The sequence below is a fragment of the Besnoitia besnoiti genome, chromosome II (genome assembly GCF_002563875.1).
Source record: "Besnoitia besnoiti strain Bb-Ger1 chromosome II, whole genome shotgun sequence".
NCBI classification, from domain to species: Eukaryota; Apicomplexa; class Conoidasida; order Eucoccidiorida; family Sarcocystidae; genus Besnoitia; species Besnoitia besnoiti.
The window spans coordinates 4,407,512-4,435,059 of NC_042357.1; the positions used below are offsets into that span (position 1 = coordinate 4,407,512).

The following is a 27,548-nucleotide window of genomic DNA, read 5'->3' on the forward strand; positions in this document are numbered from 1 at the left end:
TAGCGCCTGCCTGCCTGCGCCCTGCATGTTTTTCAAAGCGAGCGACCGGAAGAGTATTTCCTGTTTTCGCATGTCTCAGCGCATGCAACTGGCCGCGGCCAAATGCCCTGCACAAGTTAACCGAAAGCACTGTGCGCGGGTGCCTTGGGGTAAGGGCGGAAAGAGTGTCCGCAAAAAGCGGGTGGTAGTAGTAGTAGTAGGTTGTGGGAATCGCGTGCGGCTGTGTAGAGTAGAGGAGGGGGTGTGGCAAGCTTGAAGCGCGCTCGCAAGTCTCTCAGACGAGAGCGTACGTGCGTTTGCGCTTCCTTGAAAACGCTCGATCTTCTTGGAGTCAGTCTGTGCATGCATGAACGCCGCGGCGTTCTCCACTTATACGGGATGTGTGCAGCGTGTGCAGAAGCTGTGTGACCTCCGTCTCGGGGGCGGAACGAATCCCGCAGCCACAGACGCGAGCGAAACCGACGCTGTGCTCTCGTGCCACAAGTGGTTTGTCGCAAATGGCGCATTCCGCGGCCGCAAGCAACCGCGCAGCGGTTGCTCGGTGACACTCCTTGTCACCGCTTGCGAGCGAAGGCACTTTTTTTTCAACGAACTCAGCTCAAATGCATTCATCTTCCGTCGGCGACGCAGTTGTGGCGCGTTGGTGCATCCGCGCAAACTCGAGGAAACCCTCTTTCAGCACATCGGGCACACACGGTGCGAGTGTAGAAGACAGCACGCAGACGGGAGCAGAGATCAACTCGTGTCAGATTCCTCAATAGTTCTGCCTCCGCCTCGCGTATGGCTCTAGAGCGCGCGTAAAGCCTCACTGCGGATCCTGTCCACTGCGTCTGTCGGACCTCATTCAGGCATCAACGTGATAGCTGCTCAGGCCAACAAGTGGCTGAAGTGTAGACAGAGCCACATAGAAAGGGGTGAACGCGTTTGCATGCAAGACGCAAATAGGTGTGAGTCCCAGCTGCATGCTAATGTCTTGGAAAACGGGAAATCTGCACGGGGCAGGGCATGCTCGTAAACGGCTAAGGAGCCCGCATTCCAATGACTCACCCTGCGCAGGAGAGTCAACGGCGTTATTGCTGTCAAAGCCGCCTCCGCCTTGTCCTTAGTACTGCAATGAGTCCCAAGTATTTCACTTAGTCCGTACCACTGCACTGACAGCGGTCAGCTGTTTAGCTCAGGCGTACAGAGACACACTTCGAGCAGGATGTTAGCACATGGACATGCGGTGTTGGTTGGTTGTGTCAGCACACGACAACCTGGCGTGGAAGATTTCCCTCTAGGGATCTAGCTCAGTAGGCACAGTTGCTCCGCTGATGCTTTGAGCCGCGTAGAGCGAGAAAGCACCCGGCAAGCTTCGAAAGTCCTGAAGGATTTGCCTAGATGTGCATTTGCCAGAGACAAAAGTCAATTACACCTGCGCGGTCCAACCTGCGCTGCAACTGTGTTGCACGATCGTAGCGTGCTCTGTTTTTACCAGGCGATGTTTGTCCGTGTCCACGCAAGAAACCCTGGGCGGCCTGTATGAACTAACAACACAGTCTGTTTTGTCTGCAACTAGCGATGCTATTCCGATGATGCAGTCCCAGCCCTTCCGCGACCACTCTGCTGTAACGGTACGGTTGCCGGAGTTAGTGACAGGCCGTGAGAGGGTAATTTTCCACAAACCAGATCAGGTCGCTAGGGAAGCAAGTACTGGTTAGATGGGCATTCGAGCAAGGTGAAGCAGCGTGGTAAGTACGAAAGGCAACATGCGCACCGCCAAATGCAGGACTCACATGAGGAAACGCAGAGACGGACGTCGCTGTTCAGAGGCACACGTCTCGGATCAGTTGGCCGCGCGTTCTTATCAGCCGATGTACACACTCTGATGCGTTTCTAGCGTCACTTTGGGGAAATTGAGACGTGCCCGCTCCAGGCTCGCCGACAAAGCGGAGTGTATGAGTGCGAATGGGAAGCAAGAGCCAATCATGTAGATACTGGGCAACTCGCCGAAGTCTACGCCTATAATCATGCCGCAATGGGACGAGTCTTGCAATCTGTCTGCCTCAGGATTTCCTGCCGTCCTGCGCTCTTCTGCAGTCCTCTCTGGCAGTATCAGATTCGGGTTCATGTGGAAGCACGCATCCACCTTCGCGTACACACAAGTCCGATTTCGATTCACCTACGGATCTGGCAGAAAAGAAAGATCCAAAGCGTGGCAGCCAGAGCAAGAGCTCTGACTCTCGTGTGTATTCTTGGATACCCAGTCTAGTCGGATCCACGGCAATTGCTGTGCGTGTGCCATTGTTCTGCTTGCAAACCGGTTGTCCACGGCGTCCTAAGTCTCAATACCCGAAGACGGGAGAGACCTTCAGTGTATCCAACCTGGAAGACTTCTCCAGCTCTTCGCTCCCTCGACGTGCAACTCCGTTGGCCTCTTCTTGAGGGTCGAGACACCCGCTAGGAAGTCTTGGAGACCCTGCGGTTGCCTGATTTGTTTGTTTCCTTCCCTCACGCAGCGTCTTCCGCCTATTTTTGCCGCTTCCAGCTGTTTTTCCAACAGTCTGCGGTGCTCGTCGTGCGAGCTTGCCCAGAAAAAGCGGCACGCGTTGACGCGCGCTAGACAGCGCGTCCCCGTTGAATTCAAGTGAAAACACTGGTGTTGTGGCAGCTGCAAGCCCCGCGGCCACAACGGCACGAGGCAAGATCCGTTTGCGCCCGAATCTGACCTTTTCTTGTTCGTTCGCAAGTTTTTTTTTCCCGTGAAGCAAGCGGGAGAGAGTCGAATTCCAGGTTCATTTTGCAAAACAGTCGTCCGCGCGCTGTCTTTGTTTTTTATAGCTTGAGGAAGTCAGCTCCGCAGGATCGTCGCGCTCTTTCACGCGCTCGCACGGGTTCCGTCCTTGCTCCCGGACAGGCGTGGCGGCGCAGCTTCCTTTTACTTTTTTCGAACATCTTCGTACCGTATTGTGGCGGGTGTGAATCCCTGCACGTCTCCGCCGTTTCCTCTCTGCTGAGCTATACAAGTTTGTTGAGCTGTTTTCCGTCTTCCAGAAAAACGCGTTCGTCGTGCGAGTCCGCTCAGTGGCACTGCGAAAGTCTCGTCAACGTAGACTGGTAGCTTACTGGCTTTCTTCCGTGCCTCGCTGCCTGAGTCTGAGGTCCCCTGTTGGGTGACTGAATAGAGCACTGCCGACGCTTCTTTAGCTTTACATCCTCCACAGAAGACCAGGCATGCTAGATTGCCTCAGTTCTACCTCCTGGCCCTTTTTTCTGCTCCCGTGCATTGTGTGGCCTCGCACAAAAACCCTCCGCGCTCGGGAGCAGAGGCCCAGCTGCGGTGGTACAACAACTCAGTTGCAGGACCGAGGACGCACAGTTGATGATCTAAGTACGGTAGTTTCCGCTTGTCCCGGTGTTCCCACCAACGCGTGCGCTTCCGCTTTTACCAGGGTTTAGAAGGCGTTTCTCCGTCTTGTTCGTTTTTTTCAGTCGCGGGCCTAGTTGTGGCGTAACAGTTCCTCCGCGTGACGCGTGAGATCCACTAGCACTCCTTGCAGCTTGGACGCGCTGTGCGTGGCTCATGTGTGTATATCTACGGTCGCGAACGGCCACTTTTTGAGGGATTTTATCGGTGTCCGCTTATTAAATACATTCATAAATAGCCGGTTTCATGCGTGAACGTGGACTACGCTGGGCTGCTTCCGTCACCATGCGCAGCGTGAGGCTTCGCAGTTTGTGGTCTTGTCACCATTCGAGGAAGACTTGATTGGGCCTTATTTCCCCGTAGGTCACTCAAATGGCGCATGCTATCTTCTGAGTAAAGTCAATGCTGTTCCCGCCTCTTAGCTATACGCTGCGGTAGTCTTCCAAGCTGCTCAAAGCCCCCCCATTTCCTTGTGGTCCTTCTCGTCCTCGCTCTCGCACCGCACTCGGCGTCCTCCATTAGCGTCGAATACGCAGCGCAGAGTCTTTATCTTTCTGAAATGGTGGAAAAGACGTCACCGCCGCAGCGCGTGAAGGGATCGTGTTTGTGTCTGGCCTTCCAGCAGGCCTGAAGTACCGCCCCCCCCCCCCCCCCCCCCATTGTGGGCACTCCTCCCTTTACGTGGAGGAGTTGCTTTTTTTTACATCGTATATCTGCATCTTGGTCGCGCATCTACCCCGTGTGGCGGGTCCCCCACGTGCGTACATATCTTTCGCATGTAGACTTTTTCGTTTTTCCGGCGAAAGCGTCTTCAAGAATGGAGACACTGGCTTCAGTGTCGGGGATGGGACCGCCCAGCCGCCCCGAACTGGGCGCGGGAGAGACTGACCGCTCGCCATCGAGAGGCTACTCGTTCAGGAACGATCTCTCTGAAACGCATGATCAACTCAATAGGCTAAAGTGAGTCCCTTCAGACGCAATCGGGAGTACGCTCGGGTTGCCACTCTCAAGTCTCTGCATGCGACGACTGGCTTTGGGGTTGGAACGGCGCCGTCTAGTTTTATTTTGCTTCCTTCTGGATGCCTTCTTTAGACAGCTAGCTCAATCTTCGCTTGCATGTGCAAGAATAGGGCGCCTAGGTAGCCGCGCCTGTGCTTCGAAACTGCAGAAAACTCACACATTTCGAACTGTGCGGCTACATGCACGCGTTTGGCGGTCTGCGGCGAGCAGGCAGTTTGACTCGAAGCTGGTGATTTGCGCTTTGTCTGCAGGAAAATGAACGAATTTCTGGAGGCTGAGAACACAGATCTGAGGCGAAGGCTTCTATCTCAGCTGGTAAGCGGCTGATCCTCATAATCGACGAACCGAGCTTTCCTACGCGGCGTTCCATCTGCGGCCCGAGGCGCAAACCTATGTACCAGTTCTGTTGAGAGATACACATAAACATGGATGCGTTTAACCTGCATGCATGCAACACTTCGGCGCTCGCTATCTCTGGCTGTTTCTGGCCTCTCCGCGTGCAAGCGTCCGTGCATGTCCCTCGTGACCCCTGTCGCACTCCCAGAGTCGTGTGCGCGGGTGCGGCGTTTCTCACCGCTTTCCTGTTCGTTGCAATGTGCTTCTTGGCCAGGATCGGTATCCGGACGCGACCGAGACTCGGCAGCTGGCGCGGCACTACGGCTCGCGATTGGCGAAGGACTTTGCGGACGTGATTGATGAGAACAAGTACCTGAAGGTGAAGCTGCAGAGTGCGCAGCGTGCAGAGGCCCGTGCTGAGGTCACAGCGTCTAACCTCGCAGACGCCCTGCGCAGCGAGACTGAGCGCGGCTTCGCGCGGAGTATCGCCGCCGACCGCTGCGACCCGTACGCGCTCGAGGGCGGCGCGGGGGACAGTGGACGCGTCTCCTCGGCGCTGCGCCGCGTGCAAGACGCGCCGCTCCCGCAGGCGCTCCTTCGAGACGGCAAGCACGTCCGCCTGCGCGCGGAGGCCAGCGAGCACTGCCTCTGCACAGAGAAGCTCCAGGAGCTGCTCGACTCGCTGGACGAGAATCTGAAGAGCTACGAACGCAACGTCTGGCAGATGCAAGTCAACGTCCTCGAGGACGAACGCAACGAGCTCTCCATGAAGTGAGCGCGGGCTCAGCCACGCTGCTGGGGGGGGGGGGGGGGGGGAGTCGGAGGCGGGGCGGCTCTCGAGGTGGCGCGACGGCAAGCCGGTCAAAGTGAAAGGTCTCCATGTCTGCCAGAGAGTGTAATGTTCCTCTGCAGCGCGTTCCATAGGGGCTGAGGTTTTTGTTTTGCTTGTTGTTCTCTCTCGCCAGCTGTCTCCTGTGTCGCTGACTTGTCGATGCCTGTGTGTGTCGGTTGTGCTTTGAGCAGAGTCGTGGCTCTGCGCCAGCGTCTGGCAGACGTCCAGGCGCGCATCATGGGTGACCCGTTCCTCGCGAGCAAATACGCAGAGGCGACGGGCGCCGGCGGCAGAGTCCCTGCGACGCAGCTGCAGCTGAGAGAAGCCGCGGCCAAGCTCGCCCTCGCCGAAGTAAGAGGAGGCTTTCCGCACAGATCGCCTTCGCTTCTGTTCGCGGAAAGGCGGCTGAGGTCTGCGTGTCAGGTCCAGTATGCGAAGGCCGAAGAGACCTGTCTGCTCCAGCCGCAACACGAAAATTAGCCTGGATTTTTAGCTACAATCCGGGCGTCGCTGTGCGTGCCGTCACCACGGATCCAGCGTGGGCACACACGGGTGAATTCGGCTTTGAGCCTTCTAAGCAGCAGGGCATATGACGGCGTGGTTACTCACACGTAGGAAGCGTCTGCAATCGTAGACAGGTAGATGCGGAGAGACACAAGTATGTAGTGCACTAATCTGAGGCAGACAGCGTGTTTCTCCCTCAAAGATGTGTAAATATAAAGAAGCCGTGCGAGGTTCGACGTTGTGCGAGGACTTCATTTTTCTGCAGGATGTCAACACGGAGCTGGAGAGGCGTCTCGCGTTCGAGAGGAACATTTCGAGGAGCTGGCAGAGCAATCTTCGCGCCATGCAACGCGAGGTAAGTGCTTCGCTTTTTCTCCTTTTTCTGAGTAGTTGCTGGTCTCACGCGGCCCGCAGATATGGCGATTCAAATAGTGAAGCCTGTCCATTTAGGCCACGTTTGCAGCAGCGCTCGCGGCGCGCGCAGAGGTGCGTACTTTCTTCGCTTCAGTCGTAGCCTGAAAGCCATTCAGTCGCAGACGCGCCCCTCTAGACGTGTCACCGACGCCTTGTCTGTGGCGTCTCGAGCCGAGTTCCGTCTGCGTCCGGGTCCGCTTTTCAGCTTCGAGATCATCTGGCAGACTTGGCAGTTGCGTCCCGGTCGAGCGGCATGCGCTGCGACCTCTTCCGCGGAGAAATTCTCCAGGCGGGGCAAGCGGCCGCGCACAGCGCCGTCGGCGCGATTCCGTACGCTGAGCGCGAGTCCCTGCGGCTCCTCCGCCAAGCCCGAGACCGCATCGAGGCGGACGCGAAACGTGAGTCCGGACGCAGCGCTGAGAGGATTTTCTCGAATACTTCTGTATGCTCTCACTTTTTGCGGGTGCAATCGTGCTCGCCGTTCCGCCTGGAAGTGCATCGCGTATCGTCAGGTACCGCGGCCCCCTCGTTTCGACGCATAAAGGAAGCACGAGTAGAGGACGAAAATCATGACTCTTGGTTTGTGTGCCCTGTAACCTTGTTCAGAATTCAACAGCTCTTCTTACACCGTCTCGCTGTTCGTAACGCCTCATGTGCCGCTCTGGCTACATACCTGATTCTAGTGTAACTGCCCCTGCCGAGATGTACCTAGTTATCCTGGGCGTTTTTCCTGTTTCGTGGGCATCTTGTGTGCAGTGAGCAAGTTGAAGAATCCCATATATGAGCGGGATATGCGTGTGATGTAGGTGAATGCCCTGCGGCTGCATACATATACACATATATATATATATATATATATATATATATATATATATATATATATATATGCATGCATGCTAGTGTGTGCGTTGTGGTTTCCTCTGCGTGGAACGAGGGTTACTCAAAGGGTTTCTGAGAATGTGCGCGTGTCTTCAGGGCTTGAGGTGTATTCGTCGCGAATTTCGGACTTGGAGACCGAAGTGAAAGACTTACGGGTTAGACTCAGCGAGGCTCTGAGCTTGAACTCCGCGATCCAGAAGAGCATTTCTCGGGAGTTCTCGAGTGAAGAATCTAGGGATAGCTCGTCGTCGTCCTCGGAATCAGAGAACGCGTAGACGCGCAGCGACGTCATACTGAAAATGTTTTTGAGCTCATGGCCTCACGCGCCTGAGTAGAGCGGACGAGAGAGAGGGGGAGAGTGGACACGTGAAAAACGGGCGATGCACCCCGCGCCACTGAAGGCGCTCCAGTTTGCCGAGACAGTGGTTAAACGGAGGCAACACGGAACAAGAATACGCGGAATCTATTTTTTCTGTGTGCATTGAGCGTGTCCGTGTACGTACGTTTGCATGCAGCAGTGGCTTTGATGGGCATTGACGTGATGTTTGAGACTCCATTTTCAAGAGGGGAGTTGGGAAGGCGCCGCGCGGGGAGTGGGTTGGGCCGTTGGGGGTGTCTGCGGCAAGACGCGTTTTTTTCAATTTTTAGGTGCCCAGGTCTGAATGCCCCGCAGTCGTGTGTGCCTGTGTGTGTTTGTTTGCATCTTCGCCTCCCGGCACGGTCGTCGTGATGTCGCTGGTTTGTTCTCCGTGGATTTCGCCGTCTCTCTCTCCCAAACTCAAAAAAATTAAATCTTATTGGTCGGTACGCATTCCCTCGTCTTCGCCTCCCCCCCTACTCTCTCCTCCCTCCTCTCTCTTCTCTTCTTGCCTCTATCTCGTCTTTCTTTGCTGTATGTCTCTGTCTGTCTCTCTCTATCTTTGTGTGTCTCATCATCTTCGCTCACTCTGTATTCACTCGCATCTGCTTTGGCTTTCTCTCTATTTTCTCTATGTCTGCGCTGACGCCTGGCCTCTGGTTCCACGTCTCGGCGTGCTGCCTCTCGGCTGCGTGTCGTCTGCTTTGCCGCGTTCGCTGCCGTGGTGTCTCGGTTCTGTAGATTTCGAACTCGAGTCTCGAGGCCGGGATGACGCGGCTCTACGCTCGCGAGAAGGAGCCTGCTGGCGCGGGCTTCTCGCTCGCCTCGCTCTCCTCTCCGCTGTCGATGAGCGGCACGCCGGCCAGAGCCGGCGACGTCTTCCAGTCGGGACTCCTCGTCGCACGGCAAGTCCTGGCAGACCGCCTCGTGTGCACTCACGCTCTGCGCGACATTGAGCGCCGGCGCACCGAGCTGCAGACTGAGAAGCAAAGGCATCCGCGCCGGTTCGTCGTCGCCGGCTTCGCGGCGCGCAGTGCACGCGCAGACTTAGCTGAGGCGGGCGAACTCTTCGCCTCTGAGCGCCGCCGCAGAGAAGAGGAGCGGGAGCGGCGAAGGCGGAGGCGCCGGGCGAAGGCGGAGGCGCTGCGCGACGAGGAGGCGCGCAGCGAGCCGAACGAAGAAGACGTCGAGGAGGCGGAGGCGATCCGCGTCCGCCTGCCGCCGTCGGCGCTGAGCCTCGACAAGGATCGTGAGCTCGTGCGGCAAGTCGAGCTCTTGCGCCGACTCGCGGGCGGCGAGGAGAAGTTCCGCTTCCCGCGCGTCCCGCTTGTACCCGAGCAAGCCGAGGCCGAGGCGGAGAAGCGCAAGCGCCAGAAGAAGGAAAGCCGCTTCGTCGATCGCGGCTTCACTGAGCGCGGAGGACACGTCGGCGCCTCCAGAGAGGATACGCCAGAAGGAGACGACGCGGCAAGCTCCTACCGGTTTTCCCCTGAGCTGCGCGAGCGGATGGGCGAGGAAGAGGGGGCGGTGCGGCAGGCGGCGGAAGACATAAAGGACAAACTCTGCCAGCAGGAGGCGCTGAAGGCGGAGCGGCAGCGCCTGAGACTCGAGATGGAGCGCGAAACGCAAATGATGGCTAGAGAAATCGAGAGGGAACGCAGCGCGATGATGCGGCATCTCGAAGATGAGCGCCAGCGTCGAAGAGCCGAGATCGAGGAAGAAGAGCGCCTACGCAGAGAGAGGGCGCGCGAGAGAGAAAAGGAGGAGGAAGCCTACTGGCGGGAGAGAGAGGAGCGGAGGAGAAGAGATGAAGAAGAAGACGAACAGAGACGCCGCGAACGCGAGCGGCGTTTCATGGAAGAAGAAGAAGAGAGGGAGCGGAGGCGCGCACAGCGGCTGCGAGAAGAAGAGGAAGAGCGACAGCTCCGCGCCGAGTGGAGAAAGAGAGTGGAAGAAGAAGACCAGAAACGAAGGCAGAATGGAGACGAACGGGACAAGGATCGGCATGCACAAGGCCGGACAACTGACGGGCGCGAGGAAGAAGAAGCGAGACGCCGACGGCAGCGAGAGGAAGAGGAAGCAGAGTGGAAAAGAAAGCAAAGGCTAAAAGAGGAAGAAGAGGCCGAGAGTCTTAGAAAGCAACGGCTCCAAGAAGAGGAGGAAGAAGAGAAGAGACGGAAACGGCGACTCCAGAAAGAGGAGGAAGAAGCTGAGAGACGAAGGAAACAGCGGCTTCAAGAAGAGGAGGAGGAAGAGAGGAGACGGAAACAGCGACTCCAGGAAGAGGAGGAAGAAGCTGAGAGACGAAGGAAACAGCGGCTTCAAGAAGAGGAGGAGGAAGAGAGGAGACGGGAACAGCGACTCCAGGAAGAGGAGGAAGAAGCTGAGAAACGAAGGAAACGGCGGCTTCAAGAAGAGGAGGAAGAGAGGAGAAGGAAGCAGCGGCTTCAAGAAGAGGAGGAAGAGGAGCTGAGACGGAAGCAGCGGCTTCAAGAAGAGGAGGAAGAAGCTGAGAGACGAAGGAAACAGCGGCTTCAAGAAGAGGAGGAGGAAGCTGAGAGACGAAGGAAACAGCGGCTTCAAGAAGAGGAGGAGGAAGCTGAGAGACGAAGGAAACAGCGCCTTCAGCAGGAAGAAGAAGCTGAAAGGCAGAGGAAACAGCGGCAGCGGGAAGAGGAGGAAGCAGAGAGGAAGAGAAAACAAAAACAAGTCGAGGAAGAAGAGGCCGAATGCCTCCGGAAGCAAAAGGAGGAGGAGGAAAAGCGACAGAAACAGCTCGAGCAGCAGAAGGAAGAAGCGGATAGAGCTGCAAAAGCGCAAGCAGAAAAGGCGCAAGAGAGTCACTCAACGGCCAATGGCACGCAAGAGACGCAGACAACAGTGCCAGACAGCTCACCACTTGCGCCCCGTGCATCCCCTCAAAAACCCTCCACAGCCTCCGGTACGCTTTTTTAGGAAATCGAAACGCCAGCAACTTCCACCAATCTTTCTATTTGTGCACATTCATGCCTACATCCATATGTATATATATCTGTGTTGTATACATATATATATATATATGTGGAAGTTAGCTGTTTGGCTTAGTGTGTCACACGCATGAATATCCGTATCAGAAGAAGAGTATGACGACTAATCGAGTAGGAGGCTTCATCTGCGTATCTTGCTGGGAATCTGCTTGCCAGTTTCGCGGTCGCTGCTTCACCTTTCCGTGTCCCTACGTCTCTGGACAGATTTTCCACGCATGCATGCACGCGTACACTGCGTGCGTGGCGTGGTGGTAGTTTGAAGCTTTTTTCGGGACCTCCATTGTCTCTGTTTTCAGGCCGCTTCAGGGAGGTGACTGCGAAGGTGCGCGCGATCGCGTTTTTTGAGCGCGTGCGGAAGCAGGAGCGGCCGGTCACTGTCGGCCGCACGGAAGTGAACAGATCATGTAGGCGCTGCGATGATTTTCGTTGGTTCTTTCTTTTGTTTCATCGCTTGTACGGGGAACTCGGTGGGGTGCCAGTTGAGATACGCGGATGAACGCATGCATGTGTATGTGTTAGCGGATAGTTCTGTCGGCGTTCGAGGCCGAGAAGGCTTCCGTGCCTCGTCCCCGTGCACGCGTGTGATGTTGCTATACCTATATATATGTATATATAGTGGTATGTTCCTTTTAACATGCGCATGGGTGAGAAGAGGAGTCTGCATGGAAGAGCGAGCTGGAAGTACGTGACAGAGAGTTGAAAGGTTCAACTGCCCGAGCCTTTCGCAGATGAATATAGGTTTTAGGGTTGAGAATTCACTACAAGGACGGTCTCGGTTTGGCAACCTCCTGCTCGCGTCCTCCTGTCAGCGTGAAAGGCATGAATTTTCATAGGAGTCTCAAGCGGCAGAAGCGAATCGGTGTCTCCTGTGCGTAGTGGAACAGAGATTACGCAGGTGGATAAGTGGGCGCTCCGGATGCGTTCCATATATTCGTCTTGTGCTGGAGTCTCTTCGTCACGTCAGTCTTCTAGGATCGAGCTGTGCATCGCACTATCGGGCATTGGTGCGCGGCCCGTTCCTGCCGTCAGCATTGACGTGTCCAGCTGCAGACCTTCAGATATTTCGTTTCTTCAAAATGTATTCAGTCCGCCCGTCGTACTGACGAATACATGCAAACAGAAGGGTACCAATACATATATGTATATGCATATATGTTTGCTTGATAATGTTTGTTCGTGTTTCGCTCACCTGTGTCTAGGGCATGACTTCATTTTGTGCTATTTTCGCAGCCCCGCCGCGTGCTATCGTTGCACCGGCAGCGCCACCCACTGGTCAGACGTCTCCTTGTAAGTCTTAGGAATCTTGTTTTGAGGTTGAGCAAGCATAGTCCTACACGGTTGCCAGCTTGAGAGAGTGGTAAGGGAGAAAGCCGCAGCAGATTTGCGATGGGTGCCCGTGCTTTTTTATGTTTTCTCTGGTTTTTTTGCGGTTCCTGCCGGTCAACGCTCGGGGTCGAGTCGGAGGCAGGGCTTCTTTCTTCGTAGTACTGCACGACCTCCGATAATCCAATCAGTTGCCTCTGGATTTAACACCATCAAGCCAGTACTTAGTGGAGGATACATTGTCCAACCAAGACCTGCCTTTTTTCGTGTCTGTTTTCTCCACTGCATCCATCTCTGGCCTCCGTTGGCCTCGGCGCCGCAGAGCCTGCGTGTGCGTCCATTGTTCCTGTTTTCTCTTTTCTCAGCCAGCATGGTATCGACGGCTGCAGCGACTTCGGGCGAGGACGAGGAGTCGAGCGAGAGCGAGACCGAGGCCTCTGGGCGTCAGGACTCGCCGCGCACTGCGCTACGAGACAAGCTTTACGACAAATATAACAATCTCGCGAACGCCTTCAAACACATGGATAAAGAAGGCACCGCCGTGGTCTCGCTTCGCGTAAGCTCCGCGGCACACCTGCGCGGTTGCTCGATTCTTACGGACATAGGTTTGCGCCTGCGTGCTGCGTATGCAGCTGCATGCGCGTACTGTGCTTACACGTGGTGATGGGGACGCTCGTGGGTCTCGCGGTACGAGTGCTCTGCACTCGAGGTGCGCATATATATACCCAAAGATGTGTGAGTGCGTGCGCCCGCGTGGCGAGACTTGGAGGCCCTGCAGCCACCAAAGAACCTTGGGAGGCGCGTACGCGGTGTGGCAGCGTGACCCGCCTGTTTGCACACATAATCCAGAATCGCGTTGTCCTTGGACATATTTACAGATATATATATATATATATATATATATATACAAGTAAATAAGTAGATACAGTTACGTTGAGAGGGAGAGCAACTCTCGGCGATGGCCTCGACCGCGGGCGCGCAGCCCCGGAGCAGATATCAGAACTGCTCATGGAGTTATTGGCATAAGATATGTATGCATCCAGAACCGTATTCTGCAATAGGCCTCACTGCAGAGTCGTTAATTCTCATGAACACTGCGGTCAACTGTCGCTCACTCTCTCTGTGTGAATGTTTTCAGCAATTCGCGGATTTCCTGGATGAATCTGGCCTCGATTTCCCCTTCGCGACCGTCCATGATTTGTACCGGCAGCTCTCGCAGCCCGCCAACGTGCTCACTGAGCCGCTGATGTACAGAAACATGGAGGGCGAGGCGTCGCTCACCCAGCTCGACAAGCGCCTGGAGGACGTAAGCATTATTTTTTGTGTGTGGTGTCTCCATCGCCTGGCGAGATGCGCCCGCACAGCCGCATCGTGCAAACTTACCTGCGTCTCTGTATAAAAATATCCTCACCGCAGGACTGGCTCTCTTGCACACAGGAGTGACCTGCAGAAGTCCGTCTGTGCTCGCTGCTTGCACGAACTCTTTGGAGCGCCAGGCGGTCTCATGTGTCTTGCTCAACTTTGTTTGTTCTCAGATTTTCGGCAACACTAGCGTGCCGTTCGAGCAGGAAGGCATTGAGGCGAACGGCCGCGTTCCTGAGGACGTCTTCGTGCGAGTCGCAGGCAAAGCCGGCCTCACCCCCGACAATGCCAAGAAACTCTGGAAGCAAATGGATGTGTAAGTGGGAGCCCAAGGACTTCGCATGGAGGTTGGTATCGCGTTTGTTAACATGTTTGTATGTGTCTCTCGCTCTGGAATGTACTCCACCGAGTAACCAAGGTGCTAAATATGGTATTGGAGAAAGGAGATTAGTAATGACTGTAGCACCCCAGAAACACATACAGCCGAGTGTATATGTGTATATACAAATATACACTCGGCAGTTGCATTTGCATACTCAGCATATGCCTAGTTAAGCAGTGTGCACATTTACTCTTGGTGGCTAGTTCGAGTTTCGCTTGCGCCGGGCATTGCGTCTTTGCTGCAAAAGAACCTTGCAGCGAACAACAGTGGCAGACTATCCGTCTAGCTTTGCCTCACCTCTTGAAATTGGGGCCGAGCGTGGGTGCGGTCGCTACACTGGAAAGCGTCGCGGCGAGCTTGATTTTATTCTCAGCCTCAAGAGCGGACACCTGCAGCTCGAGAACGTCCTTCTGCTCCTTGAAGGTGGGCGGCTTTTCGCTTGAGAATGCGTAAATCGCATCGTCTGAATACAGACAGTCACCTCTCTTCTGCGTAGCATGCACAGTTGCCGAGCGCATGCAGGGAGACCTATTGCTGAAAAGAGTTCATTCATCTCGTTGTGAACATGATTTCACACGTGTATCTCTGTCGATACGGCTTCTGAACACTACACTCTTGGTCCCCGCTCCGTCGAAGTGGTGCATCCACGCATGTGGATTCTCCAATCGTTCACGTCCGTCTGTGTTCTGAACGGGCGCGGTGCCTTTGCTTCTCAGACAACGTCGAGCTGTCAGAGGTTCGGCGCGTCGAGGAGGAAGTGTCGCGTTCCGAAGGCGGCTTTCTGAACCTCTTCGGGGCGACGCCCGTGGCGCCCTCGCCGCAGCCCAAAGTTGGGCGCCACCAGACCTACGGCCGGCCTATGGGTGAGCTCGAAATCTGCGAGAGAAACGCCCCTCTTTCGTGATTCTTGTCGGCTTTCTTAGTCTGAAAACGCCACGGAATAGCGACCTTTGACTACGTGCCGATGCGCCGCGTGAAGAGCTGCGGGGTGATGTATGTGGAAGGCCTCTCGAAGCCAGGAGAGGAGGACGGCATTCAACTGCCGCTATAGGAAGGGGGGGGCAGTGTGCAGGCAATAGAAGCTAGAGATAGGACGCGACCAGCGTACATCTGCCTCGTCACAGCAGATCTCCGCCTCGCGACGCAGGTAGATCGATGGATGCGCCTCTCCAGCAGAACTGTCTACGTGCACATGCATGCGGTATTGTGCTCGAGCGTCTGCTCAGTCTGGCGTTCGCGGCGCCTCAGGGGCACGATTGTTTGTGAGGCAAGGGGTTTTTTCAGCGTTAACGCGGAAGTTGGCTATGGGCTTCACCGAGGCACAGGCCGCGGTGGACGACATCCTCGAGTCGAATACGCCGTGGGACATTCTTCTGCCGGCGACACGTCTGGAGATGATCAAGAAAATGACAAAGGTCCTCTACGAGCCTGAGGAGAGAATCCAGGAAGCGAACGATCCCAACTGCCCCTTCTACGTCCTCGTTTCTGGAACCGTGCAGCTTCTCACGCCTGTAAGAGCGGCCGAGCCAGACAAGCCCACGTCCCGCCTCTCCTTGCGGCTGCGCGTGCCTTTCTGTTCCTATATATATATATATATATATATATATGTATGAATATATATATGAGTGTAGCTGCAGGCATAGGTCCTCGTTTACGCGTATCTCTCGGTGTGTGTAACACTGTGTTGTCTCAACCGACGTAGACAAGGGCTCACAGAGCAGAGTCTGACCTCGAAATAAGTGGAGTGAGACCTTCAGACTCCTCCAGGCGCGTCCGGGGCGTCGTCCGCTGGACGCGGATCTACCAGGGAACACACAGGCCTTTTCGTGCGTGCAGATACGTTCATAAACCGCTGTATGTGTATATTTGTATATCTTTCCACATTTGATTTTTTATGCATTTTGACGTGTCTAGTCCTTGTGGAGGCCTTCGGAGATAGCATTCTGTGCCCCTAAACTCTGCGTGCACAGCTACGCAGCTCCCGAGGCGTCCAGATGCGGCTGAACTCAGAACTCGTGCTTTCCTGATGACTGTGGACGCTGTGCGGCGGGGTGTCGTTTTTTTTTTTCTTCAGGGCCTGCTCATGGAGTCCGTTGCAGGTGAGAAGACCGCGCCGACGGTTTTGTTCGGAGAAGAGATGGTCGAGGACCGCGCGAACTCCGAGGCGGTGAAGGCCCTGACGAAAGTGAAGGCCTTCGTCTTCTCCCGCGAGGAGTTCAACAGCGGCATCAAGGTACGAAGGCAGAGACCACTATGCGAGATGCCACAGCGTGGGACGCAGGAAGAAACGGCAGCGCATGGCCACGACGCAGGCGATGCAGCAAGACCCAAGGCGAAACAGACAAAGGCCACTGCGAAGCTGACAAGAGAGGGGGCGTAATCTACGTTCTTGTGCTCCTATATATCCATATATATATATGCGCGGACACACAAGTGCTTGCGTGCAGTGTTGTGGATAGAGAAGAGTCTAGGCAGTCGTCGCCAGAAGGAGAGCGCCACTATGCTGGAGAGGGTTGTCGCAGACGCCGAAGAGGAGCATGGAGAGCTGTCTGCAGAGGTAAAGGCGCTGCGGGCCTCCAAGCATAGCACGAATGGACAGGGTGTGCATGCGTGTTGCCTTTTTCAGGAACTCGAGATGGAGAGAAGAAAGAAGGTCGAGGAGTACATGGGGTTGATAAAGATCGTCCCGGTCCTCAACAAACTCGTGGGCGGCCTGGCTCGCCGTCTCGCAAGAGTAAGCCGCGCACATACGACTCTCCTGTCGCGATCACAGTGGCATGCATGCATCTGCATGCATCGTCCTACTCTAGTCCTCTGCGCGCGGTCACCCGCGGGCGAAACGCACACGTAGCGATTGAAGGCGACGGCGGGCGCAGAAGCACAGTCTGTTACTACGATGTATATATATATATATATATATATGCATATGTGTGCATGTGAAGGCATGAGTGTATGTAGGCACGCACATACTTGTGGGCGAATGGGACAGCTGTAATAGGTTTCTCACTAGGGTGGAGAGAGGCACGTCATGTACGCATACGTATGCGGTACCAGCACATATGCTTGCCGATTTTGACTCCGGGGTCCGCGAATACGCAGCTGTCTAGTCTTCTTCTCAGGGGCCTGCAGCTTGCTGCCAGCATTTTTCAGCGCCTGCAGACAAGCAGTGAGTGCAAGTTTTTTGTGAAACGAAACGTGCGCCAGAAAAACTGAGGCCCCTGTTCGCGTGGGTGTGACTAGTCCGTACCGAAGCGCGTCCTGTTTTTTTTTGTTCGTTCTTGCTCTTCAGAGCTTCGAAGAACAGACATTCCAAGACGGCGAACCCATCATCCGCGAGGTAATGATTTGAGGTCACCTCATATGGAAGTCAACAAGGACACGCCAAAGGGTTTGTGGGGTAACACGTTTACCTCCTGATTCCTATGTGCACATCTATGCGTACTCTATGTTTTTCGATTGTAGCGGTTCGGCTTTGCGTCGCACGGACACCATGCACTCATGTCTCTTCCCTCCCAGAACCGTCGGCCTAACCGACCGAAATTCTGTATATTTGTGTAGAAATGTAGAGCTGCACACGAAGTGAGCACCCGATACGGATAATTCTGTGGTTTTTTTCGATTTTTTTTCCTTGTCGGCGGCCCCTGCTTCGGTTCACTCGCGCCACGCTCCGTCATCGTTGCCGGAATGTTTGCCGTGGACTGGAGTCTGACGTTTTCAGTTCGACGAGCCAGACAACTTTTACTTGGTCAAGCAGGGCGAGGCGGCCGTGGTGAAGTATATGAAGGTCCCGGGCAGCGAGGAGCGCGAAGAGACGGTTGTGCGCCTGTACCAGAGCGGCGATTACTTCGGCGAGATCTCTATCATCAAAAACCAGACACGAACGGCGACAATCAAAGCCAAGGGAGAGTGCACGGTGCGTGAAGCCTTTCTCAGAGGACAGAAATGTTTTCAGAGACAAAAACGTTCCTTCGTGGACCTGGGTGCCCGCTCATTCCGCCGACTTTGCTGCTTCGTCGTAGCCTCGACATCTCCTTCCAGCCTCTCAAGGCAACTGGCGTGCGCGCCCCGAGCGCCTCATCGGCAGGTCGTCGAGATGCGCGCTCAAGCGAGGCCGGCTGCTGTGTCCGTGTTGCGCGAAGAGAGAGGCCGTCGCGTGTTTATCCACGCAGCCCTGTGCGCGATGAGATGGCGGGCTGCGTGGGCGGTGCTTTCCGGGGCGCTTTCCTGTTGCCCCTATCTAGGCAGAGCGTGAGGTCCCGCTGCGCGTGTGTGGAGGTAGTCTGACTCGCAGCAAAACGTCGCAGCCTCTGCACCTGCGAAATGACAGGCGTTCGGGCGCCTGAGCCGACGTTGGGGAGTGCGGTGTGCGTCTGGCTCTGCAGGTGTTGTCTCTGCCGAAAGCGGACTTCAACGCGCAGCTCCGAAAGTTCGAGGCGGACTTTATTCGGCGCGCGGGGCGCGTGTACACCGCGAAGGGACATTTCGAGAAAGGAAAAAAAAAACCGAAGACGCCGGAAGTGCAGCCGACCTCCGTCGTGGAGCCCGACGACACGCAAAGCGCCGGCTCCTCGGCGGAGCGCTGCGACTCTAGCGACGACGAGACGAAAGCGAAGCTGATTGAGGACATCCTAACCACTGAGCAGATGAAGGTAAGCCGACAGGCACGCCCTTCGCCGGCCTCGCGCCTCTGCGAAGTCAACAAAACAGAGGCGTGTGCGACTGGCTGACGAGTCCAGCTCATCCAGGCAGGCTGAACGCTGCGCTGCGTGCGTGTGGATCGCTTTTGGTCGGCCGGACCTACGCATCTTAGTACTCCCCATTCGAATGAAAAGAGAAAAAACAGGTAAAAAATAAATACACATTTTTTTACCTGTATACATATATGTGTATGTGTATCAATGTAACGTGGTGGAAGGAGGAATTCTGAGACGGCACAAACCGAGCTCTGAGGGAGTGTGTGTTTCTCGTCCCAAGCTGCCCCCTCACAGTCGCAGGCGGGATCTGAGCCTATGTTTTGCAGATGCGCGACGAGTGCATGCTCCTGCTGGAAGCAGTTCCAGTCCTGAAAGACTTGCCCCTCGAGCGACGCGAAAAGATCATGCGAGTAAGTGGAGAGTCAGAGCGTGACGGAAATCGAGCCTAAATCTTCGCGCATCTGTTTGTGTGCATGCGGAACATGGACGTCGAGGTTACGTATCGAGTCTCGGCGACTCAGCCTGTCTCATCTCCCTTCAAACGGCCGCAGCGGAGCTGCCGTGTTGCAGATCCCTGTGGAGCGCTCATGGAAGGTCACAGCTGCCGCGTTTCGGCACCGTGACGTAACGTGTTCGTTTTGCTTTTCTCTCCTGGAATCATCACGCCTTGCAGAGTGAGTTTTGTATCTCAGCGCCTGAATGCGGCGTTGCGGTCGCAGCTGCGTCCAGGCGGTGCATGGGAGCTATCGCGTCTTTGCACAATACCTCGAATCTTTTTTTTGATCCCTTGTGCCTGGTTGAGGAACTTATGTGCGTGTGTGTGTCGATGTATCGATGCGATGCGCGCGAACTGACAAACGAATGCTGAATCTGCGTTTCCCAGGCAATGACGCTCGAGTGCTTCTTCCCCAACACGCCGATCATTCTCCAGGGCGAAGAGCCGCACAGCTTCTACGTCCTCAAGACCGGCACTTGTGCAGCGGAGCTCTGGGTAGGCCCAGGTGAGTTCCGGGAATGTCTAGCAGAACAGAAAAACAAAAAATCTCGTCCAAAACTAGCTCGTCGAAACTGTATTGTCGCACATACACTCATGTGCAGAGAGACGTAAATCTGAGCGAACGTGGGAGCACGTATTTTGGAATTTAGGGAGTTCTACATGCCCTCCCTGCCCTCCTCGGAGTCGAGGAACCGTAGCGGCTTCCAACTGCTCTTGGGCAGTGTGACCATAGCGAACTTTGGTGCTATTTTGCTTGTAGGCCTGCGTAATTCCTCTACATGTGTGAGCCTTTTCTACCATGTCTTGGGACATTTCTGTGGCTTCTGGAGGCGCTGCCCGAGCTTCGTCCCGCGAGCGTGTGTGGTGCGTTCGTTCAGGAAAGCCTTTCAGGAAACTGAAGGAGTACAACTCTGCGTGCTACTTTGGAGAAATGTCCATCATCAAAGACGAGCCTCGCGGCTGCTACGTCGTCGCCAAATCGCCTGTGCAGGCAAGTCCTACTCGCCCGCAGCCTCACGCGTTTTTTCATCGCGTGCCCGATTCGACAGTTGTCGCCTTCGCATAAGAAAATGAACTCTTCTCTGCGTACTTGCAAAACAGTGTGCATACGTGAGGATACGTTGACAAGGACGGGCGGGCATGCGTTTGCGGCAGTCTGTATTCGCAGCCTGCCATGTTGGTACGTTTGCGATTGTATTTCGGGCTCCGTAGCGCGACCTTCTCACGCATCTTCAGCGAACTGCGTGGGAGCGACTCTTCGATTATGCGTGTGAACACGCATGGCTGTCGCGTGTCTTCCGCTGCGTTGATTTTCTCTTCAGCTGTACGCGCTGACCGGCGAGCACTTCAAAGATCTCTTGGGCGACTGTTACCCGGCCTTCATCGAGTACGCGCAGGCCCAGTATGAGCAGGAAACGACGAAACGGCAAGAGTCGCTCGCTTCCATTTCCAGCGAGCGCGAGAGCGCCCAGGTAAGCAACGCATCGTCCAGGCACCACCTCTTTGCACACGAACGTACAAAATATACATAAGTGTATAAATGTTGTGTATGTATATGAATCTGCGAATGCCTGCTAGCGTGCGTGTATATGCGGGGGCGTGGCTGAATCTTCCGGAGAAACAGGCTGTGTTGAGAGTGTCGGCGCCCGCACTAGTACTGAGGGGAGACGCGGGTGTACGTAGCCCGTCTCGAGCGGAGCACAAGAGTGGCGTCGAGGAGAAAGTACTTCATGATTTTAGATTGAAGTCTCGAGACAACGGGGGGGCGGCTGTGGCGGCGGACTTGTGTAGACACAGCGCAGCGAAAGAGATGGGATATGCAGTTACAGAACACTCAGTCAGATGCAGAGACTCACTCTGCCGGGAGGAAGCGGCACGCGTCTGTGTCTGCTCTTATTTTGATTCGCGTCTCCTTTCCTCTCTTTGTTTTGTCAGCCGACCGTGGACTCTGCAGATATCATGAAGCTGCTAGTCAAAGTGCCGGTCATAAACATGCTGTCAACGAGCGAGCTGGAAGCTCTCACGCATGCGTTCAAGGTGGGAGTTCGGGCCTGCCCACAGGAACGAGAGCTCTCGTCGTCTAAAGTTGAGCACATTCGCGTGGCGCTTTTGCCTCATTCATACGTGCGGTTGGCGCGCTACGCCTCTTGATAGATAGATAGACAGATACATAGATAGACGCCCAGATATGTGCCTGCATGCTTGCATGCATACATGGGTACGTACATACTTCGATACGAATATATACAGATATAAGTAAGCGTGTTTATGTGCGCGAGCTAGTAGGGATTCTCATCCCTTTTGCTGTGATGTCCATTGCGAAGTGGGCGAATGGTGCGCTTGATGCAAGTTCAGCTCAGATCGTAGATTCGTATATATAAATGTGTATGTGAGTGAGTATGTATTTTCGGTAGCATGGTGTCTGCGTCGGCGTCGCACGCTGTGTGTCTCGTTTGAGTGTCTGCTTTTACAGGTAGAGTCCTACCAAGAGCGCGAAGTCATTATCCACGAGGGAGAAGCCGCAGAGAAGTTTTATATCATTTACTCCGGCAGCGTCTCCGTGCAAAAAGTAGTGGGAGATGCGCACCAGGAAATCGTCGTTTTGAACGAAGGAGAGTATCTGGGAGAAATCGCATTCCTCAACGAACAACCTCGAACCGCCAGCTGCGTCGCAAAGACCGACGTTCAGGTAAACTCATGCCGCACTCCACCGCCGACATATATGTATATATATATATTATACCATATCGTATCCATATCTGCATCCTGCGCAGGTACATTTGCGCGCACATGTGTGTACATGCATGTATGTATATATGTATGTATACGTATGTATATATATATATATATATATGTACATATATATATATATATGTATATATACGTGTACATAAGCATATGCGTGTATATAAATATATGTATATGCATTGTGTGTCTGATGGTGTGGGGCTAGGTGTTCACAGGAACCCTAACTCTTGTTCTAAAGGTACCTGCTTGCACTTCACTTCCTCTCCTAGATCAGTCCGGAAGATGAATGGCTCCCCGTCTCGACACTGAGTTGTGTGGATGCTGGCGGGTGTTTGTTTTTTCAGCTTTTATCCCTCACGCGCGAAGACTTCAAGGCACACCTCGGGGCTCTCGCAGATGCGTTTCTCACTCAAGCGGAGTCCAAATACAGCGGATCGAAGCAGGAGGAAATTCCTGAGTGGCTAGTGGAGGCTGGCGAGCAGGGCGCGTTCTACGACCCGAACGCGCCGCGGAAGGACGACGACGACGATGTGCCGACGTCATCGTTCCGCGGCACAGTGGATCTCGACAAGGAGAAGGAGATGTACAACAAGAAGAAGGAGCGGAAGAACAGTAGCTCGAAGACGAAGAAGTCCGATGCCGAGGCGGGCACAGCTGCTCGCGCCTCGGCAGGCGGCGAGAGCGAGAAGGGCGCCGACGCAGGCGCCGAGGAGACGCGGCGGCAGGCTGAGGCCGATGCGGCCTCCGAGGGCGAAGGCGAGGAGAAGAAAAAGAAGAAGAAGAAAGGCAAGGGAAGCGACGAAGAGAAGCTCGAAAAGGACGAGACAAACAAGGCCGCCTCCACAAAAACGCAAGCGAAGCGCCGGATGTCGCTCGCAGGCGGCGCGGCGCTGCTCGCCGCTGCAGCTGCCGCGAAGGCTGCGGGCGGAGAGCCTCAGGACGGCGACTCGGAGGAGAAAGACAAGGCTCCGGAGGCGACTGAAAAGAAGAAGGAAGAGAAAAGGGGAAAGAAGAAGAAGAAATCCAAGGACAAGGACGAGGATAACGACAGAGACAGAGAGGCCGAAGCAACACAAGTCGCGGAGATTCGGGCGCTCGTCCGAGGCACGCTGAAAAACAAATACGGCTCCATTGCGCAAGCATTCCAACAGATCGACGGAAACCACTCAGACAATGTCGACTTCGACGTAAGGAAAAATGGAAGCTTAACTCTTTCGTTTCATCGCCGCATTCTGTGCCCGGTATCTCTGTGCTTCCTCTCCTTTTGTCTCTCTTGGTTCGGTCTGGGTTTCCCATCTCGACTTCCCTGCATTGTCGCGGTAGCAGATGCATGCATTCTCCACTTCGCTGTGAAATTAAGACTTGGGTTTGCGCTCCGGTGTCTCAGCGGCTTTCTAGTGGGAATTGGAGCTCGCGTAAGCTGATGCTTGGAGTTCGATGCGCGGCTCGACAGCTACTCCACGAGAACAGCAGTCTCTTTTGACCTTGGTCTCGGCGGCTGCGCAGTCTGGTCATGGCTGTGGTGTGCTATCGCTGTTTCGCTTTTTTTTTTCAGGAATTCGCTGCCTTCGTGAAGGACTTGCGCGTGCAGTCGCTGCGGAAGAAAGACATCCAGGCGCTGTTTGACGATTTGTGCCAGCCGCTCAAAGGGACGCTCACGGTCGCGAATTTGTATCGCAACATCGACAAGAAGGACAACTTGACCAAGGCCGAAATCAACTTGCGCTGGGTCGACATCTTCGGCTCGTCGCGGAAGGCCTTCAAGGCCGTCGTCAACCTCTCGGCGCGAGACGACTGTACAGCTGAAAACTTCATAAAGTGCGTCAAAAGCAATTCGGCTCCATGTAGCTGCAGAGCTGTCGGTTTGTGGATTCAGTCCAAGAAAGGATCATATCGAATCGCAGCGGCGCATTCTCCTCTTGCGATTGCTGTGCATGTGTCCGTCACGCCTCAATAGCGGTGCGGTAGGGGATACTCGGCTCGCATGCACGCGTCATCAGGCGCACGCCTTTAAGTTGTGGATACCTGTAGTTTAAATTTCAAGATACGAGTGAATCCATCTGAGTTAGTTAAAGATTCATGTGGGCGTAAAATTATATTACTTCATACCTTTCGACGCGCATCAGTCTCCATACTTCGAGGAACTGCGAATTGGCATGTATGCGCGCGGTTTTTGTGTCTCTCTCTTGTCGTCGCGGTAGTCACGGGGATATGCGTGGATTCGGCTCTACATTGAGATATGCATGACAAAGCCAAGAGGAGCGAGAAAGGCTTGCGCACGAAGCTGATGGACAGCTCCCTGGCGTCGTGTTTAGTAGTCCTCGCGTCGGCTGAGCCTTCAGATAGCCAATCGTAGTGATGCATGGTATGCGCAACTCGTTTTCTTTCATGCTACACAGGGTCGCCGCTGCGGCGGGCGTGTCTGAGGAGAACGCCATGTCGATCTGGAAGGAGCTCGACAAGTAAGGGGTTTTTTTCGGTCTACATGTAGGTTTCTAATCGCGTGAATCGCGTTCGCCCTTCGCAGTGTTCCACCAAACGCAGAGAAATCTTGTCGTGTGCGTCTGAGGATACACACGGACGGGTAGAACCGGGCGCGTAATCTGTTTATTTCTACTAAATCGGTATGGGAACGTGAATATTTATAGATATGTTCGATCGCGACGTCGTGTGCGTGTGTGTCTGAAGACTGTCCTATTTGTTGGTTTACAAATATAAATAAATATATGTATGTGTATATATATGTATATATATGTATATATATGCGTGTGCAGCGCAAGGCCGCATCCGCTGATGTTGCGTGTACGAACTCGTTCACTGCTTTGACAAGAGAAAAGGTTAGGATGGTAGTGCACACCTTTCGACGACGGGGTGTCTCGACTGTTTTTCTAAAGCCTGAAAGCCGAGCTTTGGTTGTGGCAAATTCTTTCGCCTTTCCGAATCCGCGTGTGTCTCGTTCTTTCAGACTGCAGAAGGGCTCTATGCAAACAAAGATCATTTGTGGTTACATGACAGGTAAGTTTCCATTTTTGGCTCCCTGGTTTCGCTTTCTGTCGCCCTTTGTCTCTTCCCTTTCCGCTGGTTCCGAGGCCGTATCGCACGGGTGTGCCACTTCTTCCATTTTCCTCTCTAGCTGGCGGGGCATGCGCATTCCTTCTTCTTCGGCGCGCACTCCACTCTATCTGCCGCCTGTCTGCCTGTCTCCTTCTCTCTTGGCTTCATTTTTCTTGAGTTTTTTTCGCGCGGCGCGGCTCTGCGTGCGGCAGTCGCGTGTCCGGGATGCTGCGGCAGATGTTGTGCTCCGCGGCTTGGGGTTTTCTCCGTCGCAGGCGAGTTGACGGTAGACGAGGCCGCGGCGAAGGAGGAGGAACATAGCTCAATTGGGAGCCGCTTCCTGAATTTCTTCGGCGGCGGCGACAGCGACGATGAAGCTGAGAAGAGCAAGAACTCGACGACGCAGGGCGACGAGGAGAAGATCAAAGAGGCGCTCAAGTGGGAGGACATGGCAATTGTGCAGCGCGACGATCACCGCGCCTATCCGTCCTGCACGAAGCGCATGGTCGACGGCCTCGAAAACCAAGAGGGTTTCTCCTACCTCCAGCTGCTTCAGCTCCGCTACGTCGCCTCACTCATGAAGCGCGAGTGCATGACGCAGGGCACGCGCGTGGTCGAGGCGGGCGACGAGGCCTGCATGGTGTGGTGCGCCTGGGGCGGCTTCAAAATCGTGCAGGCAGTACGTGCAGAAAGAAAGAGTCCACTCGCACTTGCGGCAATGAACCCGCCCGGTCGCGGAGAGGCCGCAGGAGGGGGCATGGGGAGAAAGGGGGGGGGGAATCGAGCTTTTGGTCTGTGCGTGTCCATTTTGCACAAGTGTGTTTTCATTCTGAAGATGTGTCTGCTGTCTCTTCACGTGGAAATTCACCGGGGCCTGTGTGGGGCGAAGTGGGGCGAAGGATTCGCTGCGACGCATCTGCAGCGAAGCGCGCGCCGAGGCCTGTCCGGTAGTGAGAGCTCACGTGCAGCAGCAAGCGAGTGGTACGAAAGGGAGTCGCAAGAGAAGGCGAGAGGAGGAGTCGCGCCTTGTGCATGGGCTTGGGACGCGTTCGGCGCGGACTCTGTCTCTCTACGTGGACGCGTGTCTCTGTTCGCGGTGTGGGATGCTGTGCAGGGTTTCTTCGGCGAGAGCGAGACGGGCACGGTGGGGCCTGACGAGTTTTTTGGCTTGTCAGAGTTGGTCAACGACACGCCGATCAGCGCGAGTCTCGTGACCGAGGTCGACAACAGCATCTTGTGGGTGTTGGAGCGCGACACGTACCACGACTTGATTAAGGACATTCTGGATGCGCGGCGAGCTGTGGTGCCGATCATCGAAAACTTTTTGACGTCGGTTCCCATCATCAAGGACATGACCAAGGAGGAGATCGGCAAGGTCGCGCGGGCCTGCAAGATCGAGACCTTCTCTCCGCACCAGACCGTCTTCCGAGCTGGCTCCGCTGGCGACATGTTCTGCTTCATCTTCGAAGGCGAAATCACAATGTTGAAGCCCATGGGTGCCGGGCAGGAACCCATCGAACTCGGCAGGCTCCAGGCTGGCATCTACTTCGGAGAAATGGGAGTCATCAAAAACCAGCGACGCACAGCCTCCATCATCGCCGCCACAGAGCTCACTCTCTTCTGCCTCGACAAAGGCAGCTTTGAGAAAGTCCTCGGACGCGTCAAAGGGAAAATGGTGAGAATCGAACGCCAGCCCGACAAAAGGCTGCTGCAAGCAGACTCCCAAAACTGGTATACATATATATACCTATCTACATACATACATGTGTGCGTATGTGAAAGCAAGGATTTGCGGCTCTGCAGTCTGCGTGAGAGTGTCAGAGCGAGGCAGCGCTCTCGTATTGAGGATAAACAGTCACATACGGAGATTTGGGTGCTGCAGACATACTTTTCGGTGTGTCACGCCCCTCTTTTGTTCTTCCTCGTGTTTAGATTGAGCGCGCCGAGTCCATGTACAAGCGACAAGACGTGTCAACGACGGATCCGAAGGAGAACGAAGAAACGAGTGCGCGGGCGTCGCCCTCTGCGCCTGCAGGCCCGGGGTCGGCGGCGGGGCCTGCAGGCGCAGAGGGCGACCAGTTCGTGAAGAAGCGGACGCGCAAAAGTTCGCTGGCTCTGCTGCAGTACGCGAAGATCCGCGAGGGCGGCAGCGGCGAGGGCGAGGGCGAGAAGAAGTCCCCCAGCGGGACAGGAGGGACGAGCGGCGAGGAGGAAGAAGAAAAGGAGTCGCGCTGGGCGATGGCGGAGGACCCGCAGACGATTCACCACCCCCCGCCGCCCGACGCCATGCCGAAGAAGTCAGCCATCCGCACGAGCTCGAACAAGTCTGTGGGCATCAAAAACTCTGTGTTCTTCGACGAGGCCACGCTGCTGCCCTCGCCGCCGTCGTCCGACGAGGAAGAAGGATAAGCGGCAACGCGCGAAGAGCGCACAGGCGAGGGAGCCAAGCAAGGCGTCCTTCCTGTCGCGGGTCTCCACGCATGTGTATATTTATGTACTCTGTGCTGCACCAGCTCAAGGAGGCATGCGGGCAGGGAATTTGATATGTTAGAGCTTCGTTCTGTCGGGTCGTTTGTTGAAAGAAATGTGTGAAGCGGCGTCCCGCGAGGCAGCGTGGCGGCGACGTTCATTGCATGCGCGTTCAAGTATGGGTTATGTTTTGGTCTCTCGGACAATTTTGTATGTGTGTGAGCACGCTCGTTCCGCATGCACCT

At 55.1% G+C, this 27,548-nt stretch overlaps 1 protein-coding gene across 1 annotated transcript; it reads left to right on the plus strand.

Moving 5' to 3' along the window:
* Window positions 1–4,223: 4,223 nt before the first annotated feature.
* On the plus strand, window positions 4,224–27,243 carry BESB_039760 (cyclic nucleotide-binding domain-containing protein; the record flags this gene model as incomplete). Its single annotated transcript, XM_029362562.1, has 34 exons — window positions 4,224–4,366; window positions 4,678–4,741; window positions 5,037–5,533; window positions 5,786–5,945; window positions 6,364–6,453; window positions 6,718–6,910; window positions 7,488–7,546; window positions 8,491–10,690; window positions 11,072–11,179; window positions 12,006–12,062; window positions 12,464–12,654; window positions 13,237–13,404; window positions 13,634–13,776; window positions 14,216–14,265; window positions 14,559–14,705; window positions 15,127–15,353; window positions 15,917–16,075; window positions 16,469–16,576; window positions 17,132–17,179; window positions 17,561–17,755; window positions 18,225–18,491; window positions 18,863–18,946; window positions 19,420–19,537; window positions 19,911–20,023; window positions 20,355–20,504; window positions 20,968–21,069; window positions 21,506–21,721; window positions 22,125–22,967; window positions 23,336–23,598; window positions 24,180–24,242; window positions 24,746–24,795; window positions 25,110–25,513; window positions 25,949–26,509; window positions 26,767–27,243. 34 exons carry the CDS (start codon window positions 4,224–4,226, stop codon window positions 27,241–27,243), a joined length of 8,718 nt encoding a protein of 2,905 aa, XP_029221527.1.
* Window positions 27,244–27,548: the final 305 nt, after the last annotated feature.